The sequence below is a fragment of the Erpetoichthys calabaricus genome, chromosome 7 (genome assembly GCF_900747795.2).
Source record: "Erpetoichthys calabaricus chromosome 7, fErpCal1.3, whole genome shotgun sequence".
Lineage (NCBI taxonomy): Eukaryota > Metazoa > Chordata > Cladistia > Polypteriformes > Polypteridae > Erpetoichthys > Erpetoichthys calabaricus.
In genome coordinates this window covers 152,914,141-152,942,066 of record NC_041400.2, presented here as the reverse complement: position 1 = coordinate 152,942,066, position 27,926 = coordinate 152,914,141, and the positions used below count along the sequence as shown (strand labels likewise).

Here is a 27,926-nt window from a genome sequence, read left to right as displayed (position 1 = left end):
ATTGTTACATACAAAAGTATGTATTTATTAGTTTAATTGGCAGCTGACCCTGTGTAATTCAATATATCCTGCAATGAATTAGTGTGCTGTCCATGGCTCCTTCCAATTTGATACATTATTTTCCTTGTCACAACCCTGCAGTGGAAATTAAACTAAACTTAGATAAGAGGGACACATATTATATGGAAATAAAATGAGTATGTTGTAAATATAATTATTCTAATGATAGTACAGTCAGTTATAAAAGAGTTATTTACTTATTTAGGGAGATGTAGTTTGCTGGATGGTACAAGCTACATCTGACTGTCTTTAAATTGTTCTGTTGCTAGGTTTAAAAAGGTCTTTAATGACAATAGAGAACACTGAAAAAGATGTGGGAAAATTTTAAAATCTAGATTAAGAATGTTATTTCAATAGTATCCTGCCTTGCGCCCTGTGTTGGCTGGGATTGGCTCCAGCAGACCCCCGTGACCCTGTGTTGGAATATAGCAGGTTGGATAATCGATGGATGGATTTCAATAGTATTTCAGTCTTTTTGGATCCTTCTTTTATATTTCAAGGCTTCATGTTATCCTGATGCTAAATGCTGTTACTTTATGGGGGGAGTGAACACACTTCAGAAAGTTAATACATTTATCGAAGTTATGTTGAAAATTTCCTTTTTTTTAAAAAAAGACGAATTTAACAAGGTTAGAGGTTAGTTTTTTTACGGTCCTGGAATAGATACATTAAGCATTGTTGAAAAATCTTTTGGACTGAGTTTGCAGGAAGATAATGCTGTGCCAAAGTTCAGTATGTAAGGTTTGCGTATTGAATAAGGTGCAGTTCAAATGTTTTTGCAGGTTTTTTTTCCCACACGTGGCAGTTTGGAATGAATACAGTATATGTCAAACCAGATTCACAAGGATGTTAAGATCAAAAAGAAATACGCTTTAAAAATATTCTCATCAACTGATACTACTACTCAGGAGTTCTTTTTAGACTTTTAGCCAACTCATTAAAGCAACAGGCAATACTTAACATATAAATCTTTGGATTTATTATGCTCCCCGCCAGTGTTAGAGAACTTTTTCTCACCATGACTAAAAAGAGGCATTGTTCTAGAAATGAGAGCATTGCTTCTGCATCAAAATATATTTTTTCCTTGGGATATTCACATTTCAAATTATACAAATCTTGATATGGCGTGTTCCCACAGCACACCAATTTAAAAGTTACACATTTCTTAGTTTATATACTTGAATAATCTGCATTTGAATGCCATCTTTATCATGTTATTCAGCTGCTGTACCTCTATGTCTGCTGTCATGCTGAAAAGTTTTCCTCACAAACTATTTGGAACTGGCTCATGACCAAGCAGGTCTTAATGTAGGATGAAAAAATTACTGACATATCTTCCTCAGATAAGAAAATGAAATATTCAGGCAAATCTTTGGCTGCCTTTTTCATTTTTTTTTTCCATTTAAGGTAGAGGTATTAGGTATTTGCTGGTAATTTGATATCTGAAATAAACTAAAAAAAGTACCCACTACTTCAATACATATATAACTAACTGCTTTGCACCTTATACATATTTTGTTTAAACTCAGAAAAATAAAAGAATTGAATATATATATATATATATATACAGTATACAGTATATATAGTATGTATATTGTATATACAATGTTCTTCGCATACAGTTCTTATAAATGAAAAGGTTTTCACTGAAGTTACTTGAAACACATGACACAGTGAACCAGAACATAAACCAAATATTTTATTTTGTAAAAATTAGCAAACTAATGCTAATACAGCAAATGTGTAACTAAGAAGAATAATATGATACAAACCTGTACACTGCTATTCTTAATTTCAATTTGTTTTCATGAGCTGTCTTCTGTTTACTGCGTTAACCTAACAGACTATATACTAATTTATGAACTGAATGAGCACAGTCAGAATGGAAAATGATAAACAACAAAAACATAAAACATAATTTTGGATAAAAACATAATTGAATATGGGCAAATATTTATACATACAAAGTAAAACATTGTATAGTTGCTGATTCCATTGTTCTAAGTGGAGCTGCACAAAATGCTGCAAAGTGGATAAATGGTCAGGTAGACTTAGGGGTTCTGTGTTCTCAGCACCATGTTAAACGTTCTTATTTATGGCCCCATCTTCATGAAATTTGGTAGGCGGCTTCCCTGCACTAACCGAAACCGATGTACGTACTTATTTCGGTGGTATGACGCCACTGTTGGCCGCCATATTGAACTTTCCAACGGTCTTTGTTACTTATGGGCCCATCTTCAAGAAATTTGGTACGCGGGTTCCCAACGCTAACTGAGTCCTACTTACGTACATATATACGTCCATAGCCTGCAGCTCGGTCGCCGTGTGAGGCGGCGTTGGGTCCCCCCATCCCCACGCCTCCCACGTTTTATGGTTGGGTGCAAGAAGAGTTCAGAAATACTTTAGTGTGCATTGTCCTTTTTAAGATATATCTTGTAATGATCAGGCTGGGGGTAATGCTTTTATGTAGGCAACTACTCCTAAAAGATTCATTGACATAAGTCCATATTTTGGAATAATAGAACATCACTGTTCGGGGTGATGCTTTTAATGAGAGATCCCCTGTTTCATGTGACTTGATTATTATTTTAAATGAAATATGGCATCTTTATTTGCAATAATTTATTATTCTACTTTTTTAATGCTTAACATATACATAGCCTGGATGTGCTGAAGGAAAACAATGCTGCTTATACTAGATATACAGGAGAGAGTGAGCCAAAAAGTAATGTGAAGTGCACAACAATTGTACAGTGTAACAGTTTAGTCAATTTGACATATTAGCTAAAGGGTTTGAAGAAACCTACAATGAGCTTCTTACTATTGTTAAACAAAGCCCACTCTGCCTGTTGTAAGCATCACCACAATCGTTTATTGATTAGAGGGCCATAAAAATAATTTTGCATTTGTCTGAAAATTGTTGGACTTAACTATTATTACACAGTGGTTTAATGTCGGAAGAGTCCAAATAATAATTTTGTAGTAAGCAGTTTACACAAAGTTCACAATCCTAAATTCAAAAGCAGTTCAACAATATGCCGATACATGTAGAGCCAACTAGAAAGGAGTGAAGTAAGGAAAATACAGTGACATTAAATTTTGTGTTTGGTAAAAACAGGATTAGGCAACTGGAGGAGGAGGAAATAATACTAAATTATTGCAGATCTTTAAGGTCAAGAGTCCAACATAGACTTTTTTTTTCTTAAAAATATTATAGCAAGTTGGAAAGTTACATATTGAAAAACAATAATTGTAGGGAGGAAACATTTTTAAAATTATGAGTCCAACAATGGGTTTGGTTTATAGCAAGTTTGTTACATCAAGACACTGAATTGTATTTGGTCAGTAAGTTTTATGGTCTAGGTAGGGGATATACCAGTAAAAGGAATAAGGAATAAGCAATGTTCTTTTGTTCTACGTGGATACTTCAATATCCTCTACATTTCAAACTTAATGTTAAAAATTGGCTTTTAGTACCAACTTTCCTTAATTTGCGGATTAAGTAGTAGATTATAAAGGAAGACCTTTAAAATTTAAAAGTTAACAGAAAACTTTTAGGAAGGAGACTTATGATTTAAACCAAACACACAAAGATGACTGATCTAAACAACAAGACAAACAAGTGTTAATGTTTGTTAGAAGAAGAAAACAAAAAGAAATACCACAATAAGTAAGAGATTCATATACATGTGCACTTTAGCCTTTGATCAGCACAGAATGAACACTCACTGGTTGTGATGTCTAACGGACCTGAGTTAGCCCACTTCTGTCCTGTCATATGATGCCCATTTTTGGCTCTTGTATATAGACCTCTCTTGCATGTCACATACATATGATATACTGTACACACAGCCCTTGGTGACACTATAATATTATCACTGCTGCCTCACATCTTTAAGTACCTGCATTGCTGTTCTGCCCCACTTCCTACCCATGAGGAGTATTCATGTTCTAACTACACTATGTCAAAATAAATTTTCTACAGGTACTATTGATTTGCTTAGAAATCCAAAATATTACAATTTTCATTTAATTTGAAATGTCAGGTTTCACCTGGTAGACCTGGAGTATACTGTGTAATTGACTTTCTTCTTATTCATTCATACATTATAAAATCATTTAATTTTTTTGACACAATTGTTTATTAAAATAATACTGCAGTTATAATGATGGCATCAAGTATTCTGAGGCGGGCAGAGCAAATAAAAAAAAATGACTATTATGTGATATGCCTCCCAGTACATGAGTCCCCATTGGATTTCTAATTAGAGTGCCTTCTCTGAATAGATTGTGCATACTCTTGGTATATTTATGGATGTTATTTTATTTGAAGACTCTAAAATTTTCCAGCATAAATGACTGCATTGATTTTTTAAGCACTAGTTCCTGTCTTGCTTCTGATACTTCAGGTCCCTGTAAACTTGCTCTGGCAAGCAGGTTAAAAAAATCTGACCCTAGGCGCCATGCAACGCACTTCAAACTTTGACCTCTATTAATGTCAGTGCATCTGTGCTCCATTGTTAAAAATTTATAAATAACAAAACTAACATCAGCGCCTTTTTGTCAGAAGTAAATATAGAATACAGATGGATGGGATATTGCAGATTGGCTGATTTGGGTCTTTTTGCCCATGGTGAGAGGATTTCATTCATTGCTCAAAAAAGTTATAATTTCAAAAAAGGTTTTGAAGAAATATTTTAGATATTAGCTTTTCTCAAAAATGTTTTCTTGAAACTATTTTAAAAAAGCCATAGTGTAACAAATGGTAAAACCTTTCTTTTTGGTACTGCAAATATGAACTAACTGCACACTGGAAATGATAGGGAACACTAAAAAATGTTTGAATTTTTGTAAGTTCTTTTAAAATGTTTTTCAAAAATGTATTTTTAGGGTCACTTAAAAAATACTCTAAACAGATTTTGATTGAAATCACTACAGTTCTACCTTTTCAGAACTGTAATTAGAGATCAAAAACTGATCATGACTGGTTAATCTGTTCGTAATCGATGGATATCACACATTTACTAAGACAAGCGTTATGCCTGAAGTCCTCAAATTGTTTGCAATAATGTGTAAAATATTTGAAAACTGAAAGCAAAAATTTTGCCCCCCTTTTAATTTTTAATACTTTCATCTGTGGAAAGCGTGGAGATAGTTGAAATGTGTAGATGGATGAAATAGTTATACTCTAAGGAACTTTTAGGGTTTATTGGTAAATCTAAATAAAAGCTATTATCAACATTGATTTCTCTTTTTTGTACATTTTATCTTTTCTTAGTTGTAATCATTATAATTTAGCAAGCAATCCAGCAGTTACTGTGTCACTATACACAACTAAGACCTTAGGTAATTATACTCAGATATTTACAGGGTTGCATTTTACAAATTCCTTGTCTTATTGTGCAAAGGTATAATGTAGTAATGCATCATATTTATTATTTCCAAAAACTTATAATTTCTTTAGGAAGCTCTACAGTGATAAATATTGTAAAAGAAAAAAAAATTATTAAAAACAAATCCAGAGATGCCCTTTGCCCTCCCATTGCAAGAGTAAAGTCCTCCACTGCCCGATTTAAAGCACTTGATAGTCTGCCCTTTGCAGCAAGTCAGCATTTTTCCAGTGAAAAGCATACAAGACACGCATTTCTTCTGTCTTGCTTCAAAAACAATGTCGTTTTGTGAGTTGCTCAGTGGTATTTGCTGCTTTGACATGTTCATGTATTAATAGCAAATTCTTATATTTTAAGATTGCATAGTGTAATTTGAAAGCATTTAATTTTCATGTTCAACAGTTAGTTAAAAAAAGAGTCTCTCAGCAGTTGTGAAAACTGTATCATAAAGTAGCACAGTGTTAATTATGATAAGATTTGTAGTTAAAATATACAGGAAGAGATACAGAAACAAGTTCATCTGAAGTTAATTTGGTTTTGTGTATTTTCAAATTTACAAGATCTAATTACAGATTGCTCAACATATGTCATTTCATTTAGGAGCCTTTTCCCAAGAATGCAGGGTGTATTACGTAGTTCTTTCAGTTACTAAAATTTAAATGTGGCATCAACTAATCTTGAGTTTTTTTTGCTGCTCTAGAGCTCTCTTGAGGAACCACTGAACCAAGCATACACAACTAAGACCTTAGGTAGTGATGAAGGACGTCTTTCATTGAAAATCATTGTATACACAAAGATAAGGTAACACACATGGAGTGGGAACATGACCCAATACAATAAAATACAATAATAACACTATACCCTCTCTGAGCTTACCTGAATGGAGCAAAGACTCTGTCTAACCCAAAATCCTGTGAGGTGGCTGGTCTTCTTTACCATATGACATGCTAATCATCACTCTTCTTTACCTCTCTCTGTATCCTCTTATACCAAACGGGCTGGCCACTCTTCCATCCTGCCAGACAAAGTCTTGCCTCTATTCCACACCTACTTCAAGCTTACCAGGCCTATGATCCATGGTCCATTTATAAGTTCATTACTAGGAGTACTACTGGGATCTCATCTGAAGTACTTCCAGGATGGAACTAGCACTATGAATTAAACTCCTAGAGTCATCTTTCAAGAGTTGCCTATTGGCACCAAGTATTCTTGCCACCCTCTTGGGTGATTTATAACATAAGCACAAGACAACCCTTCAGGGGTCTTTACATAGGCAGATTCTCCTGCAATTATGCAAGTGGAGAATTTGTGGTCTTTTATCGTGCATTCTTTATTGTAACTATTAATTTGCCCCAGAAGAGTTACATCAAGAAATGCATTTATTCTGGGCTTTCTTTACAGGACAGATTAATATTGTCTTCCCTTCCTGAATGGTTGTTTTTGAGTGAAACCTGTGGTCCAACCTCTTGATTTTTCAGCACAGCATAACAGCTCACTTGCTCTCTTTTCACTTCAAACTTTGCAATCTGTCACAGCCCTTCTCTACCACCACATTCTTCTACAATATATTTTTAAAGTTTATAAACTAGGACATCACTCTATGCTCCCCTGTCATGAAGCAACATAATGCCAGGAACCCAAACAATGAAATATACAATATGCAAATATAAAATATACAATTAATAACTTTCATTAATAATACAACAAGTGAAGATTCCAAGAGATAGATACAGCACTTAATATAAAACAGTCAACATGTATGTTTCCCTCTCAGGCCTGCTTAAATAAGAGCAGAGGTTTGGTTTGATTCTACCTCCCACCTCAAGCCTGATTAGCTGTCTGGCATGAGCTGGCATTAAGCTCAGTACAAGTGTGACTTCCTGCCAAGTCTGACTTCACTTTTATCGTCAGTGGTTGCTGTCTTTGGCTAGAGGTATACCAGGCTAGACCTCCCACCACCCATCAGCTCTCAATAGTCTAACTGCATACTTATTCTCTAGGGAAATTGAATCTTGTGACGGTAGTGTTAACTAAAAGTTTTTTTTTTGATCAATTCCTCTATGGAAGTAATGTTCCACCTGATATTTTGCCAGCCTGCTGCTTGGCTCCCACAGCCTAACTGCCTTGCTTGGTGAGTCACGGTACCCTGTATTACTCACCTTCTGTCCAATGGAACCTTCTACGTTCTAGTCAGGCCAGTCTGCAACTTTCTACTCTTTCAGAAACATTTTATAAGCTTCTTTCCAGGACATCATAAACCGTACTTTCTCTTACACTATTACCATAGCAAGTGTTACCATCAGTGCAAAGCGCATCATTGCAGAGGACATCCATTACAGTAGCTCAGACAGTCAAATTATGGGAATTGAATGCAAAACTCTATACTGCAGCACTCCTAAACTCAGGCCAGATACTAGTGACCCTCTATTCTAGGTCTTTCTGCTTTATTGCACACTTTCCTTTTTACAGCCAGCAGTTCACAAGCACATTTTCATATATTCTTTTGGGATTGGACAATCTGTGACAACTTCTAAACATAGACAAATACTGTATGCAAGCAGGGCCGGATTAAGACAAAATTGGGCCTGATGCTGCAGCGAAAAAAAGGACTATTTTTTCTTAGCATTGGTGCATGTGCATTCGACACTCATCGTACATGCGCACTCAGACTGACCAAGAAGCCTTAATTGCTTGAGACGCAACCAGCCAGCCTTTATTGAACATGAATAATAATAATGACGTAGTATCATAACAGCTCGAGATTAACATCAAACTATGTAACATCAACATTCAATAGCAATTGTCTGAAAAGTGCACTTAATGCAGAAAACCTAACAATGAAATACACACAATTTCACAATTCTCTTATGAAACAGAGTAAGAAAAAATGAATTTGCAGAGACATTGGGTCAAAGTGACTCAGTTCAGGCTCTTGAGGGTAAAAATTTGTCCATGATTTAAATTTCATAATAGGTCAGAATCCTGTCTAGGATTTTAAAAATTCTAAACATCCATGCTGGGCCCGCGGGTCGGCTTTTAGTTTTACCTTTACAGATAACCATTTAAATAGCCATCAGTTTTTACTGTACAACTAACTTTCAAGGTGAAAAATTTACTACGTGGCACTTACCGAACAATAATAAAGTGCAAGAATCCTCAAGATATTGCAAAAAACGCAGCTAAATTACTAAGTAAACTGTTTAACGTAAAATTGATAGCATTAACTTGAAATCTTCGGTTAACAATAAACACAACGACGTTATAGTTACGTCACAGCACAAAGTACGATAGTAACTGTATAATAAATAACGTTGTGTCTAGGCGTCCGAAAGTCGGACTCCAAATTTCATTCTAAGAATTATTTTGAGGTTAATATAGCAAAGAAAAACTGTTCAGCTTCCGGAAAATTCTCGTCTGTTTTCATCTGGGCCTATTTCAGGAATGGGCCTAATGCTGCAGCATCAATAGCACCCACCTTAATCTGGCCATGTATGCAAGCGGCATGGCCTTAAGGTATGTAACCGTGTACTGTGGAGAGTGAGATAACTAGATAATATCAAATTACTGTAACTTTTTAAAACATGTGAATATCATTTCTTGATTATTTCCTCCAGTTCATGGCATTCATTAATGAAGAATGCAAATATATGGAATAAAAGTAAACTTTTCTATTCATAAAGCTTTTTTGTTTACCAAAGATTCCCCAGTATCTCATCCATGCATTTTTTTGTTTTTTCGATTTCGGATTACTTATTGTGTGAAGAAATACTTACTGATTTCTTTTTTGAATTTATATTAGCAATGAGACAGAACCCGGCGATTATAGAGAACATTCGGTCATCCTGAGCTATGTTTAGACAATCAGATTAGCCTAAAATGAATGTCTTTGGAATGCAGAAGAAAGTCAAAATATCTAGAAAAAATCCCATGCATATTGGCAAAGATTCTGCAAACTCTACACACTAACTCATCTCTTCGTAGATTCAAAGCCCCTAAAACTGTAAGGCAGCAGTAACTAAATAATTCTTCTGTATGTATACCTTTAAATTAAGTCCTCAAGTGCCCAATTTTAAAAGTGACTGCACCAAAGAACAGCAATACTATTTTAATATTCAAATTGGGAGATGGAATCAAAGGCAGAAATATGTCGATACTAGGGAGTCAAATAAATATTTCAGACAAAGCAAAGCTGTTAAACCAAAATTAAGTGAAGTTAACAAAATGAAAAGGGTCCGAAGTCAGTAAAATCTTATGAGTAACCTATGCCAAAACAAAAGACAAAATTGAAATTAAAAGAAGAAAATGATTCACAGCCAGAATATTAGAAAAGACTAATCAATGAACGCCAGAATTTGTTCTATGAATTATCCACCTACTTGGATGATTAGGAAGTGTACAACTCTGACCTTTATACCTTTGACCTGCTCATGTCATGCGCCACACACTTTCGGCTGACATTGCCTAGAAACAGCTTGATAACCAGACCAAAAAAATGCACAAAATGTTGCAGCATAAGAACATCTTTTGTTTTCGATGTTGTTAAAACATCACTAAATAAAAAGCAAGTCCTCCAGAAATACAATGCATAGATTGCAGTGATGAGGAATAAGAAACATGAGTATTTTTTTTTGTTCTTTATTTCACCTTGTACAATTTCTTGTATTAGAAATTTGTTAGTTTTCGCATACCCCTTGGGGTCAGAGCGCATGGTCAGCCATTATACAGCACCCCTGGAGTAATTACAGGTTAAGGGTCTTGCTCAAGGGCCCAGCAGAGTAGGATCTCTTTTGGCAGTGACGGGAATTTGAACCGGCAACCTTCGGGATACCAGCACAGATCAGAAAAACAGCTCATCTGTCTGGTGCCTCATGTTTTACCTACCACGACAGAATGGATAAAGAACAAAGGGGCAGAGGTTGCAGCTGAACTCACAGTAGCTGTTAACGATTTGTACAGCATGGGCTCCGTCAGGCAGCATGTGATTAGCTGTCACATAATGGGGCAAGCACAACTCTGCTGAAAGATCGGCAGTTTGTCATTGGATGTGACATGGACAGTAATTTTCAGTCATTTGAGTTGACATGGTCCAAGACGCGATCATCAAGTGCAGTCGGCAAATCTAACATGCCCCATGACTAGAAGCTGTGTAATGTGACATTAGTTTAGAAGGACTCACCTTGAATTTTAAAGGTTAGAAGGGCATGCATTGCGTTTAAATAGAAAAGTCAACATCCTGAATGGTGTATTTAAAAACTGTGGAAACCAGCTGTTAATGGCTTTAGTTTTTATTTCAACATTTTGTTTGCTAAACTTTGGCATTTAAATGACATAATCATCTATTATTTTTATTCTATTTGCCATGAACACCAAATAATCGCCCACTCATACATTAAGCTTAATGAATCAGAAAGTATTCCCTTATGTTTGTCCTGTTTTCACAACACCATCCACTCAGCACACACCTTAGCTTTAGGGAACATGATGGCTTAACAATGCTCTTTGACAAATCCTTTTTTATTTTTTTCCAGCTGTTTTTAACATAACTTTGTTTCATGTCACTACTTCCTGTACTGGAGTGTTGGTGCATTTCGTTGTGAAAAGATTTGGAATGAGGATATCCATTGCTGAGCTAAAATAACAGTTCACTGTTCTTCAACTGGAAGGTGAATACTGAAACTGAAGGAGCTGCACGAAAAAACATGAAAGAGAGTTTGAAATGTGGGGTACTAAAAGTATTAATTGCATGGAGAGTAGTTAGTCTCTGAAATATTTGATTTGATGGTTGACTTGATAGAATATTCATCTGACAAGGCTGCATAAGACTCCTGTAATCAGAATATAAGTTTAATGTCACTGTGCTCCGTGCAAAAGGTATCTGTGACAACTCCATATACGCATTTACTAACAGATGAAGATGGATCTGAACTTTACCAAAGCAAAATAACTTATTGTGGACTTCAGGAGACACATAAATCATTGCCAGAATCACAAAATGCACATTACCATGGTTACACATATATAATGAAAGTGATAGAGTTACACTCACAACACAGTGGTCTTGAAAATCTACAATTGTAGATAAGAGGTTCAGATGTACTAGTAACAAATGGAAAATAAAACTTATGTTTTGTAATTATATGTTATAACAACCAAGACAGGATGGCACAGTGGCCCAATGGTAGCCTTCTGCCATGAAATAAGGAGACTGGGATTTGCATCCTGAGCGCTCCATGGGTGGAGTTTGCATGTTGTCCCTGTGTTGGTTTGGATTCCCTCTGGGTAGTCTGTTTTTCTCCCACAGCCTAACCACATGCTAGTTAGGTGTATTGCTATTGTTAAACTAGCCCTAGAGTGTGCATGTGTGTGATTTATTGGTTAAGAAAATGGATGGACGTATGGAACAACCAAGACATGTTTTGTGCTAGCTCTTGACTATTCTAAATATTTTGACTGTTTCATTAGGGTTTTTATTTGTTACTACTCTAGCAGAATCTTTTTAAAGATTCCAAACGGCAGATTGAGATATTACCAGCTACTGAGGTATATGAGTCAAGGCTTAGATCTCTGTTTAGAATGACACCAAGGTTGATTAAATCAGAGGTAGAAATAGAAGTTGGCAGGATTTCGGATTGAAGCTGAAAGAGACACATTGTACTTGAGATCCCACAAATATTCAGCTGCAGTAAAGTACAATTTTGTTTCTGTTAGTTTAGTCAAAACAGAGTATCACATTTCCAAGTATTATGTTTTCTTTCTTATATAAATGGAGGTTTATGAGAAAGGTGACATTTAAATTAAAAGGAACACATTTCAAGTTTAAATTCAAGAGTATAGTGCTTATGTATACTTAATTTGATTTAAAAGAACAGTGCTGATTATAGTTATATCAGTGCAGGCAGTTTTGCAACTACCCACCCCAGTTTTATCCACTATCAAGCCAATGCACCTGCTTTCTGAAAATGTTAGTATAGACAAATTGTATATGTGTTTTATATATGCATATTTACAATATATATATATATATATACACAGTGTATACACACACACACACAAGTGGAATCTCACTGTAGCAAAATTCATGGGACCATAAAAAATATTTTGTTATAATGGAGCCGTATAATTGGCAGATTGTTGGCCAAGAATAGTGAATACCACAAAAACATTGTTCATCCCGCACTTAAATATAACATCTTCTTCAGAAACAAGTCCAGAACTGAAGTCAAGACTGACTGACTTCTTCTGCTGGTAGTGTTCTCATATTTGGGTGCAGGAGGAAGATGCAGGTTTGTTGGCTGAAGCCAACTGGCTCTCATGCCTTCAATCTCCCATTTTGAGGGCTAAAGGGGGAAAGACATGAACAACAGCACGAACCCATGGACTTAAAGTCATACTACAAGTAGCATAAAATGGCCCGAAGATATCTGCTAATCACACATGTCACTATATACTGTCTACTGTATATATTGTGATATTGCCGCTTGGTTGGCACCGACCCGACACAGACTGACACCAGAGGCATGGGTAAAATAAACAAAAAGATTTATTTTTTCTTCAGCCTTGGGGCATGCCTTCCCCATGTCCCACAGGCCTACACAGTCCTCAAAAGAACACAAAGAAAAATCACCCCAAATCACACTCTTTGTCTTCCTCCACTCCTCCCAGGCAGCTTTGTCCTCCTCCTCCTGACTCTGGCACCCTGAGTAGTGGCTTGCAGGCTCCTCTTATAGCCCACCTGGAAGTGCTACAGGTGCTCGTTGACCTACTTCCGGCTGTACTTCCAGGTGTGACTGCACTCCCGCCCAGACTGGCTCATTTAGCCGTGCAGCTCTATGCAACTCCCCCTGGCGGAGGCCACAGAGCCCAACCAAGATGAGCTCCGGTGTTCTACAAAAGTGGCCCCGATGCAACCCAGGGGGGCTGCCAACAAAGGTTCCGAGGGACGTAGCGTGGCTCTCATGGCTGCTCCGCTAGTTCTAGTGACAAAGGGGCATCCCGGCCGGGCATGGGTTCTGGCCGTCCGCCACAATATATATGTATATAGATCTATATATACACCTGATGAGCCCCAATTAGGGTGAAACATGTGTCATGTACTGTTTGTATTATTTGGCAGGTATTGTATCACACACACACACACACACACACACACACACACACACACACATATATATATATATATATATATATATATATATATATTTATATATATATATATTTATATATATGTACATACAATAGCTGTGAGAGTTTACTTTTACAACACTGAAATAATGGTCTGCTGGAAATGGGGTTTTGCAGTCATACAGTATGCAAATAATAAATTATAATCAGTCACTTCAAGCAGTAATAGCCATTTGCAATATTAGTAATGTCTTGGATGTATTTTTACATCAATTTAATTGTACCTTGAAAAAAAGGTTTTTATTTCCATCTAACACATTAAAATTTCAGATTGATTCCAAGTCTTTGAACACTAGTGCATGCAAGAAGATGCAAGGCAAGTCCCATGAATAGCAAACCACACACAGAAGACCTCTTGAAACGTTTCGTGGTAGAATTGTCTTAAGTATACTTTTATTTAATAACTTATATACAACAGTTACAAGAAGGAAGATTAGGGTGGTGCTACTGGCTCATCTGGTTGTGAATATGAAATTGGATGCTGATACACAGAGAACTGTAAGAAGCAGAAGGCAGCACCGTATGGCACCTTGAGTACATCTGAATGATTTTTTTACTCCATCAATGCAATTAACTAAGTAGTGAAAAGGTTAAAGGAGTGACCTTCTAGTGGAAGCCTCTTGAGCTTCTTGAAATAGAAAATATTGCTTTGACAACAAGGATAGTGATCTTGCAATAGTCAGAACCCATTTGTGCATTCAGTTAAAAAATAGAAACCTTTAGCTTGTGATATTTTGTGTTTCAGTGTCTATCTATCCCAGAATATTTCATTTGTCTGTATGTTCTACACACTACAAAAAGAAAGACTTGTTACTGGCAAAATGATTCAAATCTTGGAGTTTGACTTGTAAGTAAATCTTAAGCATTAGAAATGACATCATCTATTTAGCTATTGTGAAGAGCTTAAAAAAAGAACAAATTAAATATACTCTTTAAAATGGAATAGGATGGATAGCATTGCCATTAAGATGAGGAGAAAGCAAAATCCTGAGTTCAAACTTTTTGATTTTCCAGTTTTCTTAATCAAAGGCCATGTCCTGTCTTTTACTGTATTTGTTTAATTAGCAGATACACCTTAAGTCTAGATTGAAATGTAATTTTAGGCTCTGGTTTACTTGTCTAAACAAAATTTATAACCACTGCTACATAGTTTTCTTTGGGATTATCTTCATATAGATGCAATTGTATTTTAAAATTTCTTCCCCTTTCACTTTGTCCAGTGATGTTGAATTAACACAATTTTATCTGCTTTAGTTACACCATTAAGAAGGCTGTCCTGACAGTATTTAGAAATAAATTGGTACAGTTCAAATGTCTCAAATATGTACACATTTTACATCAAAAAATCTATTCATATTGTGAAGATAACAAAGGGAAGTCCAAAGCTCAGAAGAATGGTCCACTCACACATCTATAGAATTCATATTATGTCTGGTAAGGATGCATGACAGTGCTTTATAGAGGCAAGCAGGCCTTCTGTTTAGTAATCTCTGGTGGTGCATTGAGGAGATTTCTCTGCATAATTCTTCCAATGTTATAGAATTGTTTTTGAATATTCCAGTGATCAAGCTACAGTATGCAGGTTCAACAGATAAATACCACCATTATCCATCTTTACATATTAAGCGAGAATCAATTAATTAAATAAATTCTAAAGTATGACATGTTAATCAGGCAGGGGAATTTCTTTTTTAGCAGACAGACCACTTCTTGAAACAGTAACTTTTACAATAGTAAAAATAGTATCCATGTAAGTATACTTGCATTTTGCATATATTTTTAAATATATTTGAACATACTGCTGTTATCCCACAACTTTTAGCGCTATTAGCAATTGAGTAGTGCATTATGCAGTGCAATTAAAAAGGAACATTCACCTGTGGTTCATACAAAGCAGTCAGAAGTTAGGTCCCGAAGGTACCATACTTTAATGAATATTCCATAATACTCATGAAACACAACTTTTACAACTGCTAACTGCCAGGCAGATGTTTTAAGTTAAATATGTTGATTTTCATCTTTAGCCTATTTTTTTAAGTTGTTAGGCAGCACTTTTTAAAAAGTATGAACATTAAACATGTGCAATTATGATCATTGCCAGGTAATTGCTAGTTATAGTTTGTAGTGAAAATAACAAAATTCAATGTAATCTCCTCCAAGAGTTCAAAGGAGCTCACGTACAGTAAAATGGGATTCAATGCTGCCCTCTGTCTCCTTGATGAATTCTCTGTTTATTAATGGAAGTCCCCCATTGCCTTTCATTAACTAGCTCAGGGCCTGAGTTTGTCTGGTAGCTTCCCCTGGTGGCTATGAGCAAGGCTGCTACCTTCATTTATTTTGTGTAAAGGAGAGCTTCACTTATTTTGACATACAGTATATGCTCATTTTAATTAACGTCAGATCAAGTGTCAGTATTGTATTGTTTATAAGTCGAGATACTCTAAAATACATATTTTATTAACCTACCTTTCTCCTTCCAGTTGTGCTAGTAAGTAAATTATTGGTAATTTATTTTTCATTCATTATTTCAATAATTTACATTTAATTGATATTTTCTGTTTATGCTTTGAAATATATTAAATAATGAAATATCAATGCACATCATCCGGTGAGGACATGGTATCTAGACGTAATGAACATATTTGCAGGCGTTTAAGCTATCTCCTTCTTATTGCCTGCCTTGAAGGCCAAAAATAAAAAATACTACTCAGTTGTAACTCCTGTGAACATGAAAGAAAACGATTAAAAAAGATATCAGACTTACAAGTAGTAGTTTTATTTTAACTTTGCATATTTACAGAAGATCCATCCATCCATTTTCAAAATCTGCTCATCCAGAGCAGGTCACGGGGAGGCTGAAGCCCTTTTCCAGCATGCAAGAGGGCACAAGACTAGAAAAGTACCCATAGGCAATTGATATATTGTCACTCACACAGGATGAGACTTATCTTTTTGACACAATTCTTAGGAATTTTTGAGGGAGAAATACAGAATATGAAAAATTTAAAAAGATGTAAAAATAATTTGACAAATTGACACCAGCCTTAGTAAATTTTATAGTGTCAATGGTAAAAAAAAATTTTCCAGTTTAATACATAATTGTTTGTTCAAATATACCTGCAAATTTAGCAAGCGTTGCTTGAATGTTTGATCTGAACAACACATTTTGTTCAAGTTAATTTTTTTATTAATAAATATATCCATAATAATTTAGTATTATGACCAATTTGACAAAGAATATTTTTGGGAGAATTTAGCTGCATCACCGGATTATGTCTGCAGCCTGCAATATGAAAGATGCACACAGCAGAAGCTCAGCTCACATGCACTTGCAGTGAGAAGTGTGATTGTCAGCTGCTGTTTCAGAAAGGTGAGGTAGTCTGTAAGTTTCAGTGACACTCCCCTCCAACTAGACATCTTTACCTTCTGAAGTCAGAACCTCTGCCTATGTTCCCATGTGTTTTATTGAAATGAAAACTAATTAATTTCCCAGCAGACAATATGCAACAGCACAACTAATGAAAAGAACATGTTAAGTTTTCTAAAGGGACAAAAGAAATGTTGTAGATGCTTACTACTGTATATAGGATAATATGATACAACTATCTGTAAGGCCAGTTGTTAATTGACAGAAAAAGGGAAAAATTTAAAGTACTACAACAGTAGCAGGCTTCTGCATGTGCTTTGGAGGGATATGGTATAATGTGTATTCACCTGTCCCAATCGAGACTATTCAGAAGTGGAGCAAGTAAAAGGTTATGTTAGAAAAGTGAGGCGATCGTGTACCCTGTATTCTGCTGTAATATCTGTACTATTAATTTAGTTCATTATTAATACAGTTGACTTTCAGCAGTATTATTTGTATTCTACATTCTAACCAATCTTTATTTCAAATCAGTTAACATGAATAATAATAATAATAATACATCAATGTTACTGAGTTTAAAACAGTTAAACTACCAGTCTTACTCTGCGTCAAACTTTGGAAAGATTAACTTATATAAGAGACTTGTATTGAATAGATATATTGAACTTTAGGACACACAGACATTAAAGTGCAACCCCTCATACACTGAAGTGAAAGAACGATCCCTCCACTCTGGAGTCCTCACTATTTGCATAATCAGGAGATAGGGGACTTTTGTAGCTGCAAACCATATCGACAGAAATGTGCTATAAAAACTGACAAATTATTATTTTAAAGATATCTATAGTGTAAATAATACAAGTCATGAGACACGACTTTCTTTGTCCATCACTGCTTTCATTCTGTGAAGGAAGGCAATGCAATGATCATAATCTCTGGTTACATGAGAGACATCACAGTCTTTGTGTAGTACCTGCAGAGCTTGAAGTTTGTGTGTGTGACTGATCAAGGCAAAAAATGTGCACATAGACATCCCTTGAGAATGAGCATGGAGTCAGCCTTCAGAGATAATCGGACATAATGCCTGAAGCTGGGGTGGAAATACAGTCCATTAGGCAATTAGCTCTTTGAAGTGGTTGCCTTATGTTTATAATATGCTTGGAGACTCCACAGAAAGAAAAAAAGGAGACTCTATCAAGTTGAAGTGAAGATTTTAGATCTTTGCAATGGAAACATTGTTGCGGGAAATTATCAAATTAAATCTAATAGAAAGTGATCAATGTTAATGCTGCAAATGCAGTGATTAAAAAGGGTTTTTCTGGATTCTTTTTGATGTAGTTAATTAATTTATTTATACATTTTAAAAATTTACTTATTCAGGTCATGAAGGCTGGAAGGTGCCCTGGCAAATTAGGCAGAAACCAATCCAGAATGTGCCACCAGTACTCCTTAAGAAACAATCTGTTACACTGGATCAGTTTCGATTTAGGTCTTTGAAATGTGGGTTACAGAACAGGCTACTTAGAGAAAATTACACTGGAACAGTAAGAAATTTAATATTTATTTGGGATTTGAACACAAAACACTGGTGTGATGAATTAGTATTATTAACTGTTGCATTACTGTACCATGCCGTTTCATTGCAATTTATTCTTATAGCACCATTCTGATTAGAAACTCTGAGAATGCTGTACATCAAGGTTCATCTGAGGTTTGTATACTAATTATGTTTGTAAACCTTAGGGTTGAATGTCTGTCCCATTAGACTGGTTAGACTTTGGTCTTTGGCACATACTGGCACAGATTGCAGCTAAATGTGATGTGACTGTGATAAGACTTATCACCTACTGATCTGAGGTCACATTTCTATCATTGAAAGCTTTGCTTGTTCCCTGTAAGAAGGGGTAGGTAGCTGTTCCATATGGAGATGTTTAGGTACCTTTTCATGAGGGAGGGTAGAGGTGATGGTGAAACTGAACAAAGAATTAGTTCAACAACAACAATTTTGTGGGCATTGTACTAAACTGTGCTGATGAAATAGAAGCTAACTTCGCAGGTAAAGTTTTCCATTTAGCAGTCAATCAGCTCCCTATTCCTTACCTACAATAAAAAGAGATTGCAACAACAATCAAGCTCCTGCATTGGGTTGCTCGATTCACTCCCCTATTATTGTCTTGAGGAGCTCAACAATATGTACGGACCAGAAAGTAAAACCACTACTTCCCCAGACTAAGGATACATGGGTTGGGCATGTAGTTAGGATTTCCTCTTGGCTCCTTCCAACCAGAATTTTACCAGGAATGACCAACTAGGAGAAGACCAACAGGCAGACTGGGACTTTCTGGTGGGATTATATCTCTTGACTGGCCAGACAGTGGCTATTATTTCCCCAGGAGTAGCTGAAAGAAAGTTCCAGGGATAGGGTGACCTGGTCAAGCCAGGTCAGTGTGTTGTCTTTGTGGTCTTTATCAGGAAAAGTGTCATTAAATCATTAAACCATTCCATTCTCAAACCCGCTTAATCCAAGCCAAACAGTTCTGATCAAGGCACCAGTCTATCGCAGAGCAAATCATGCACATACCCACACTCACACTTACATGGAGCCAACTTGGAACTGCCAGTCAACTTATCCTGCATATCTTTTAGGATGTGGTAGGAACACCAGAAAATCTAGTAGAAAACCTGTGCAGACGTGGTGAGAACATACAAACTCCACACTGACACCTTGGAAAACATACAATAATGCAAATATGTCTACATAGGAAACTGCAGTGACACATGTCATTTATTTTGTACATTTATTGTTCTGTTTGTTTATCAGACTGCCTGAGGAATAAAATATTTTACTTTCTTCTACCACCTGGTAGCCATATTTTTATGAAAAAGTTCATCCCACCAAGAGGCATCTCATTTTTTTAAATCTCATTTTACCTCCTTCTATTTCTTGCATCTTGTGGTGCTGCTAACTAAACCTTAGTAGACCTGGTCTCTAAGTGTATCTAGTGCAATAGAACACATGCTCCTGGGATTTGTCCATTCAATCTGGCACCAATTTTTCATTTGCTGGAAATGTAAGTTCGCTGATCGAGTGACTGTAAAAGTTTTAACACAGGGATGCAAAATATTTGCTTTGCTTTAAGTACAATACAATACAATTTATTTTTGTATAGCCCAAAACACACAAGAAGTGCCGCAATGGGCTTTAACAGGCCCTGCCTCTTGACAGCCCCCCCAGCCTTGACTCTCTAAGAAGACAAGGAAAAACTCCCAAAAAAACACTTGTAGGGAAAAAATGGAAGAAACCTTGGGAAAGGCAGTTCAAAAAGATACCCCTTTCCAGATAGGTTGGGCGTGCAGTGGGTGTCAAAAAGAAGGGGGTCAATACAATACCATACACAGAACAGAACAAATCCTCAATACAGTATAAAAATAAAAATTTTACAAGTATGGAGCAGAATTTAACAGTAGATGATATCACATAATATGATTTGGATTTGTTTATAGAGTCCTGGAGACCTCAGCCATCAAGCTGCCTCCCCCATTTGGCCATTCCACAGCTGAGTCAGCGCTGAGCCAGCCAATCCGATGAAAGGACCCCTCTACCCCACGATCCTCCATCAGGGATGACTTTACCTTAGGCAGGCAAAACAACTTGGCGGGTGGGCCGTGGCACCAAGTGCTACATTTGAGTACCGAAAAGAGAAACAGAATAGGTGAGGGTTAGTAACAAATTATAACAATCCTGTTACTTATGTTTTAGTTCCAATAACTAACAACAGAGATGCAGTCTGTACAGTTAATCAGCAGCTCTAGTCATGGTGTGCTAAACTGAAGTAGTGAGTCTTCAGGCGGGATTTAAAAGCTGAGACCGATCTCTTACAGTAGCAGGCAGACCATTCCACAGTTTAGGGGCCCTGTAACTAAAAGCTCGACCTCCCACTGTTATTTCATTAATCCTTGGAATCATAAGCATACCGGCATCTTGAGATCTTAATGTGCACTCTGGTTTGTAAGTCATAATAAGTTCAGACAAGTAAGCCAGACCTTGGCCATTTAATATTTTATATGTTAAAAGGAGGATTTTGAAATTTGCCCTAAGTGTAAGTTTTTAATTCACAGAACTTTATTCCTTCCTCAGGTGGATTAAGTTTGAAGAAAAGGTGGAAGATGGAGGTGAAAGATGGAGTAAGCCTCACGTGGCCACACTTTCTCTACATAGCTTATTTGAACTTCGAACCTGCATAGAGAAAGGCACCATCATGCTTGACTTGGAGGCCTCAACTCTTCCTCAGATTGTTGGTGAGTTCATTTTTTTGTTTGAGACATCTTTCAAACCTGTATATACACTAGCAGAAAGCACTAGGAGATCTCATGCTTGTTTGACAATTATTTACTGGTAAAAATGAATAGCTTAAAAATCCAATATGTATATGGTGTATTCCCAAAATGGGTCTGTAATTATCAGCAAATTGAGAGTAGAATGATAAAAACAGTGCACAAAATCAAAAGAAAATAAAGCAATTCAGTAGAAAGAGAAAAAGTACCTCCTGTGTCTTTTTGCTTTGCTTAGAACTAATATTGCATACTAAAATTTTCTTGCCACTTTAAATGTGTATTGATTTTTTTTTGTAGTATTGTACATTATTGCTTGCTCCTCTGTTTGGAATTATATACAGTACATCGGATTAATGTAATTTTTTTATCCGGCAGGTTGAGGTTATAAACTAATCAAAGCGGTTAGCTATAATGACTATGCATTCACATGATAACAAGACTTGGGTAGAGATACAAGTAGATATACAGTACAGTATTTCTTAAAACTGCCTAATGAGACCTGGCCCAGCATTTTTATAAAACAAAACAAACAAGGAAAGCCAAAATGTTACATTGATTTTATTTCTTTTTTTATTGTGCTTGTCCAAGCAATGCTTTTTGTAGCCAACATTTAAAAAAAATGACTAGAAGAGGTAAGGCTATCCCATAAATTAAAATGAAACTTGTATTTACAGTAAGCAGTGATGACATTTATGTCATTTAACTAGGAGTCTTTTGAGTCAAATGTAAAAAATAAATGCTGCTTTTGCCTCTCCTGTGGCTTTAATGTCTGGTTCAAAGTGTTAATCCATTAGCACCTAATTAGAGTCACCAGCTAGGCGCATTTATCCTGAGAAATCTAGCAGTTGTAGTGTTTGAAACAAGTAACTCTTTTCATTGTTAATTATGATTAAAAACATTCTATCATTAAGTATTTTTTGCATCCATTTCTGTTAAAAAAACATAAGCACAAAATATAAGAGTGGTCCCATAGAAACATGTTTATTTGTTTTATGTAAGCTTTACCATTGACTACGCAGGATTATCTTCCAATGGTGCTTCCCAAAGGATAGAAGGAAAGCATGTCTGCTATATATAAAGCTTAACTCACTGGAGACACTAAGGCAAAGTTGTTAAAAAAGAGTCACCATTGCTAATTCTTGACTGCAATCTCCTACTTCACCATAGGAACACCTGAAAACGTTTCTTTCTAGAGCATGTGTTTTGACAAGTATAATTCTGTTTGCTATATTCTTGAGTAAGTCTTTCCTTTGGTTGACTGAAGTCTTGTGACAATGTGACAAAACAATAATGTTTCAGGATTAGAAACTGACCGTTTCTGACCTTGAATAATTATCTTAACTTGCTTAAGCTACCTTTTGAAAATTGTGCTGTATCATTCACTGTGAGGAATGTGTTACATAAAGCTGAAAGAGCCTGGTAACCAATTAGATGGTGGCCACATCTGGACATTGTTGCTTCATGACTTTGAACATGCATCTGATTACGCCTTTGACCATATAGTTTTTCCTCATCAACACCGTTCACTTTTAGTTGCATGAAAACTGCAATTATCTCACAGTCACTTGAAGCCTTTTTGGGCAGACAGGGTGGTGCAGTGACAATGGCATTATTCTTTAAATTACAAGGCTTTGAGTTTACACCCATTTCATTGTAACTCTGAGAAAGTTACTTTTCATGGTAACCAAGGTAATCACTGAATCAAATGTACACTGTTAATGGCTGTCTAACACATTATTACTTCATATAAGACTGGTTTGCCATCTTTTTCTTGGCCTAGATAAATATTGTGTTGATCCACAATTCTTTTAACTTTCGCACATTTTATTGTTTTTACACTTATTACTTTCCAACTCAATGTTTATTTATTTTATCGTAATGCAAAGGGAAAACATCTCCTAATGAATGGATATAATTTAACTGAAAAAAGAAACTGAAAATAATTAAATATAATTCATCCATCCATTTTCCAACCCACTGAATCCGAACACAGGGTCACGTGGGTCTGCTGGAGCCAATCCCAGCCAACACAGGGCACAAGGCAGGAACCAATGCCAGGCAGGGTGCCAACCCACCACAGGACACACACAAACACACCCACACTAGGGCCAATTTAGAATCGCCAATCCACCTAACCTGCATGTCTTTGGACTGTGGGAGGAAACCGGAGCGCCCGGAGGAAACCCACGCAGACACGGGGAGAACATGCAAACTCCATGCAGGGAGGACCCGGGAAGCGAACCCAGGTCTCCTAACTGCGAGGCAGCAGCGCTACCCACTGCGCCACCCCTAAATATAATTCAAATAAATTTAAATTCATTGAAAATTATAGAAAGCCATAATTAAAAATTGTAACCTGTCCTAAACATCTAGGTTACCTGGGTAAAGACATTACTCAGATCTGCCTTATTCTGCTTTCAGGATTCATGTGTGTTTTTAATTTTGCCACATTCTGATTTGCGTAATAATTCTGCTTGTGTTAAATTGTTTGCATTTTCATCTTGGTTTCAGGTGCTCCATATGTCTGATTAACTGCCTACCTTGTTTCTAATCTGACTGTGCCCCCATGTCTCCCATCTGCCAGTATCATGAACATGAATCTGTCTTTTAATAACGTTAGCAGAAGATACTTGATTCATACAGAAAAAGCATTCCACTGTTCTTATTTTTCCTGCTTTTAATAATTTTCATTAATTCATTATTTCAGTGCCACAATTCAACACATAGTTTGTTATTTTAAGAGCATGTATTTCACTTAAATGCTACATTTGGGAACAATGTCATAAATGACCAAGTAAAATGCTTATGGTGCCTTTTATGAAAGTAATTTTTATGGGCAAAGAACATTTCAAAGTCACACATTCAAGGAAGACGCATCTATTTTATACTGAAGCAATGTGTGGGAAATCACTTACCCAGTACTTTATTTTAATTTAAACTTAAAGTATTTTCCCCAAGGTTTATCTCCCTATAGACCAGAAATTGTGACCTTTGATATCTGTTGTCAGGATTGAAGAGGAAAAGGATAATGGTGTCTTTATAACTTTTTGGCTTGAGAGCCTGAAAAGCCATCCCTTGTCTAAATCATCTATCCACCTAATCCCAAACCTTACTAATTTAATTCAAAATTATGCTGCATTGTGCCTGTGCTAACAGCATTATGTGCGAGAAAAGAAAGCGAGAGTGCCAGTCCTTCATAGGGCGCATGCAAACATACACACAGTCACTCATAAAAGGGCATTTGATCAAGTAATCAGTCAACCTAATATATAGATATTGACATGTGGGAGTAAAGCCGAAGTATCAGGAGAAAAAAAAACCACCCACATACAGGGAGAACATAAAAGCTCTGTGGAAGAAATGAGTGGGGAAGGATTCGTATCCAGTGTTTTGTAGTTTTTAGGGCAGCAACACCAACAAATCCTTCCATGTGCCATTGTCTAAAGCATTTGAATAAACCACTTTGTTTCATCTGTGAAATTCATGTTAATTTTTCTTCTGGGTACTTATTCTTTAATTTTTAATTTACTTCCTTATTTCAAATTTTACTATACAGTTTGCACATTGTATCCAATTGATGGTTAATACTTTACATTTCAATTATCTTAGCCTTTTTCCCATTTTTTTCTCTTTCTTATTTTTCACATTATGTGTAAACTTAACCCAAATTCCCTACTTAGTATTGCATTTTGCTTCAGTTTGTTTGACACGGCAACTCTCATTTATATCTTTTATTCATAAGTAGATCATTTCGCTTACTAATTTAAACATATTTGAAAAGTGACAGACACATTAACAACTGATTAAATACAAGTCAAATGATAGTTTGAATCAAAACTTCTGTCCCATAGTGTATAAGGAAGTAATTACCTTGGAAGAAATACAAAGATCACTCTGGGGATACTGCTGAATGCAGCATTTTATTCTGATGAAGGCTGTATAGCTGAAGCATTGTGTCCCTTACCTTCTTTTCTGTTACGTTTTTCTCACCTTTACAGATGCATACTGACGCAATAGCTTTTGTCTTAAAAAATGTCACCAGCTCAAATTCATGCTATATGAGCAAGAGGCAGAAGGATGCATTTTTCTGTTTTGATGCTTCTACTTTTATTAAAGAGCATGTAACACATAATATAAACAATACACAGTATAAATGATGGAGGAAGTTTAAAACTGGAGATGTATATAGCAATATTGCCTCACGAACACATGTTCTGTCCTCCTTCATCATAATACAGGTAATGTACAAATAATGTAGTTGTAGGCGCAAAACAACAACACAGGGAAACTGGAAAAGAAAGCAGAGAAAAATATGGTGAGTAATTATTGCAAATCCCTGAAGAGTTTGATAATTCTATGTATGCATATTCTATTAGGAGTACAACTAAACTGTGGCTATGAAAAGCACCATTTTAAAAAGTGGAGTTTTTTAAAGTGATCACGTCGTTAGCCTGGCATAGCTCTCTATTGGTAACGTATTCTATATTTTTTGTGTATAACAGCAAAAGGCTCTCTCACCACTTCTTTTATGTTTAGCTCTTGGAATAATAAGCAGACAATTTAAAAAGATCTAAGGTCATGACTTGGAGTGTCAGGGGGTCAGGCACTCCAAAATACAGAAAGGAGCAATATTATTTAAAGCCTTATATTCCATTAGTAGTGTTTTAATATTGATGCTTAAAACCAAAAATCTTATATATTATCTTATAAATAATATTATCTTTATTACATTCATCTGTAGCAAAGAGAAAGTAAGACCTGCTTTGTAACTTGAAGTGAAGTAATGCTAATACAGTATATAGTGATTCAAGGAAAGCCTATATGCAGAAAATCCTACAGGCCATTCTAAGTGACCCATTTCCCAATCATTAGCAAATGACCAGGCTAAGTCTGTTTCCCATCCATATTATGCCAGAATGTCTTTTAATTAATCAATTTGCAAGCATTTTGTTCTAGAATTGGAGACAGTAATCAGCACTTATCTTAATTGAGTTCAATATGCTCCTATAATGAATAACTAGCAATAATAATTGTTCTTTAGAAATGGGAAATAATAGTTTAGGGTGAAAAACACTCTTACAGGGCATTAGGTATTCTTTTTAAGTGTTATTTATTGCATGTAGTTCAAATGCTTACAGGGGAGAGAAACTGATGGTATTACTACAAGAACAAACAACTGAAAAAGAAGAGAAGAAGGCTGCACTTTATTGTTTTAGCCCCTTACACCACTCTTCTCTCTTTTACTTTCTCTAACAACTTTTTTTATGCTTTGACTTGAATTTTTGGTTCAGGCACCACATCATAGCAATGCAGAATCATGAAAGTACAGCCGTGGCCAAAAGTTTTGAGAATGACACAAGTATTGGTTTTCACAAAGTTTGCTGCTTCAGTGTTTTTAGATCTTTTTGTCAGATGTTTCTATGGTATACAGAAATATAATTGCAAGCATTTTATAAGTTTCAAAGGCTTTTATTGATAATTACATTAAGTTTATCCAAACAGTCAATATTTGCAGTCTGTTTCAAGACCTCTGCAATTCGTCGTGGCATGCTGTCAATCAACTTCTGGGCCAAATCCTGACTGATAGCAGCCCATTCTTGCATAATAATAATAATAATAATTCATTACATTTATATAGCACTTTTCTCAGTACTCAAAGCGCTATCCACACAGGGAGGAACCGGGAAGCGAACCCACAATCTTCCACAGTCTCCTTACTACAAAGCAGCAGCACTACCACTGCGCCACCTGTGAGGACAATAATCAATGCTTGGAGTTTGTCATAATTTATAGCTTTTTGTTTGTCCACCTGCTTCTTGAGGATTGACCACAAATTCTCAATGGGATTAAGGTCTGGGGAGTTTCCTGGCCATGGACCCAAATATTTCGATGTTTTGTTCCCCGAGCCACTTAGTTATCGCCGTATGGCACAGTGCTCCATCATACTGGAAAATGCATTGTACGTCACCAAGCTGTTCTTGGATGGTTGGGAAAAGTTGCTCTCAAAAGGATTTTTTAGTACCATTCTTTATTCATGGATAAGAAGCAACCCCACACGTGAATGGTCTCAGGATGCTTTACTGTTGGCATGACACAGGACTGATGGTAGCGCTCACCTTTTCCTTTTCCCGGATGCCCCAAACAATCGGAAAGGGGATTCTTCACAGAAAATGACTTTGCCCTTTACAGTCCTCAGCAGTCTAATCCCCGTACCTTTCGCAGAATATCAGTCTGTCCCTGATGTTTTTCTTGGAGAGAAATGGCTTCTTTGCTGCCCTTCTTGACACCAGACCATCCTCCAAAAGTCTTCTCCTCACTGTGCATGCAGATGCACTCACACCTGTCTACTGCCATTCCTGAGCAAACTCTGCACTGGTGGTGCCCCGATCCCGCAGCTGAATCAACTTTAGGAGATGGGCCTGGCACTTGCTGGATTTTCTTGAGCGCCCTTAAGCCTTCTTCACAACACTTGAATCTCTCTATTCTAATTCAATCAGCATGACAGAGTGATCTCCAGCCTTGGCCTCGTCAACACTCTCACCTGTGTTCACGAGAAGATCACTGAAATGATGTCAGCAGGTCCTTTTGTGGCA

General features: G+C 36.3%; 1 protein-coding gene across 6 annotated transcripts in view; it reads left to right on the top strand.

The window, feature by feature from the left end:
* The window catches only part of slc4a4a (solute carrier family 4 member 4a), a 285,556-nt gene that overhangs the window by 143,377 nt on the left and 114,253 nt on the right, over positions 1-27,926 (top strand). For all 6 annotated transcript variants that reach the window (XM_051929546.1, XM_028805563.2, XM_051929545.1 and 3 more), the window contains exon 5: positions 21,137-21,297. In XM_051929546.1, coding sequence (XP_051785506.1) covers positions 21,137-21,297 — 161 coding nt within the window. The remainder of the gene's footprint in view (positions 1-21,136; positions 21,298-27,926) is intronic.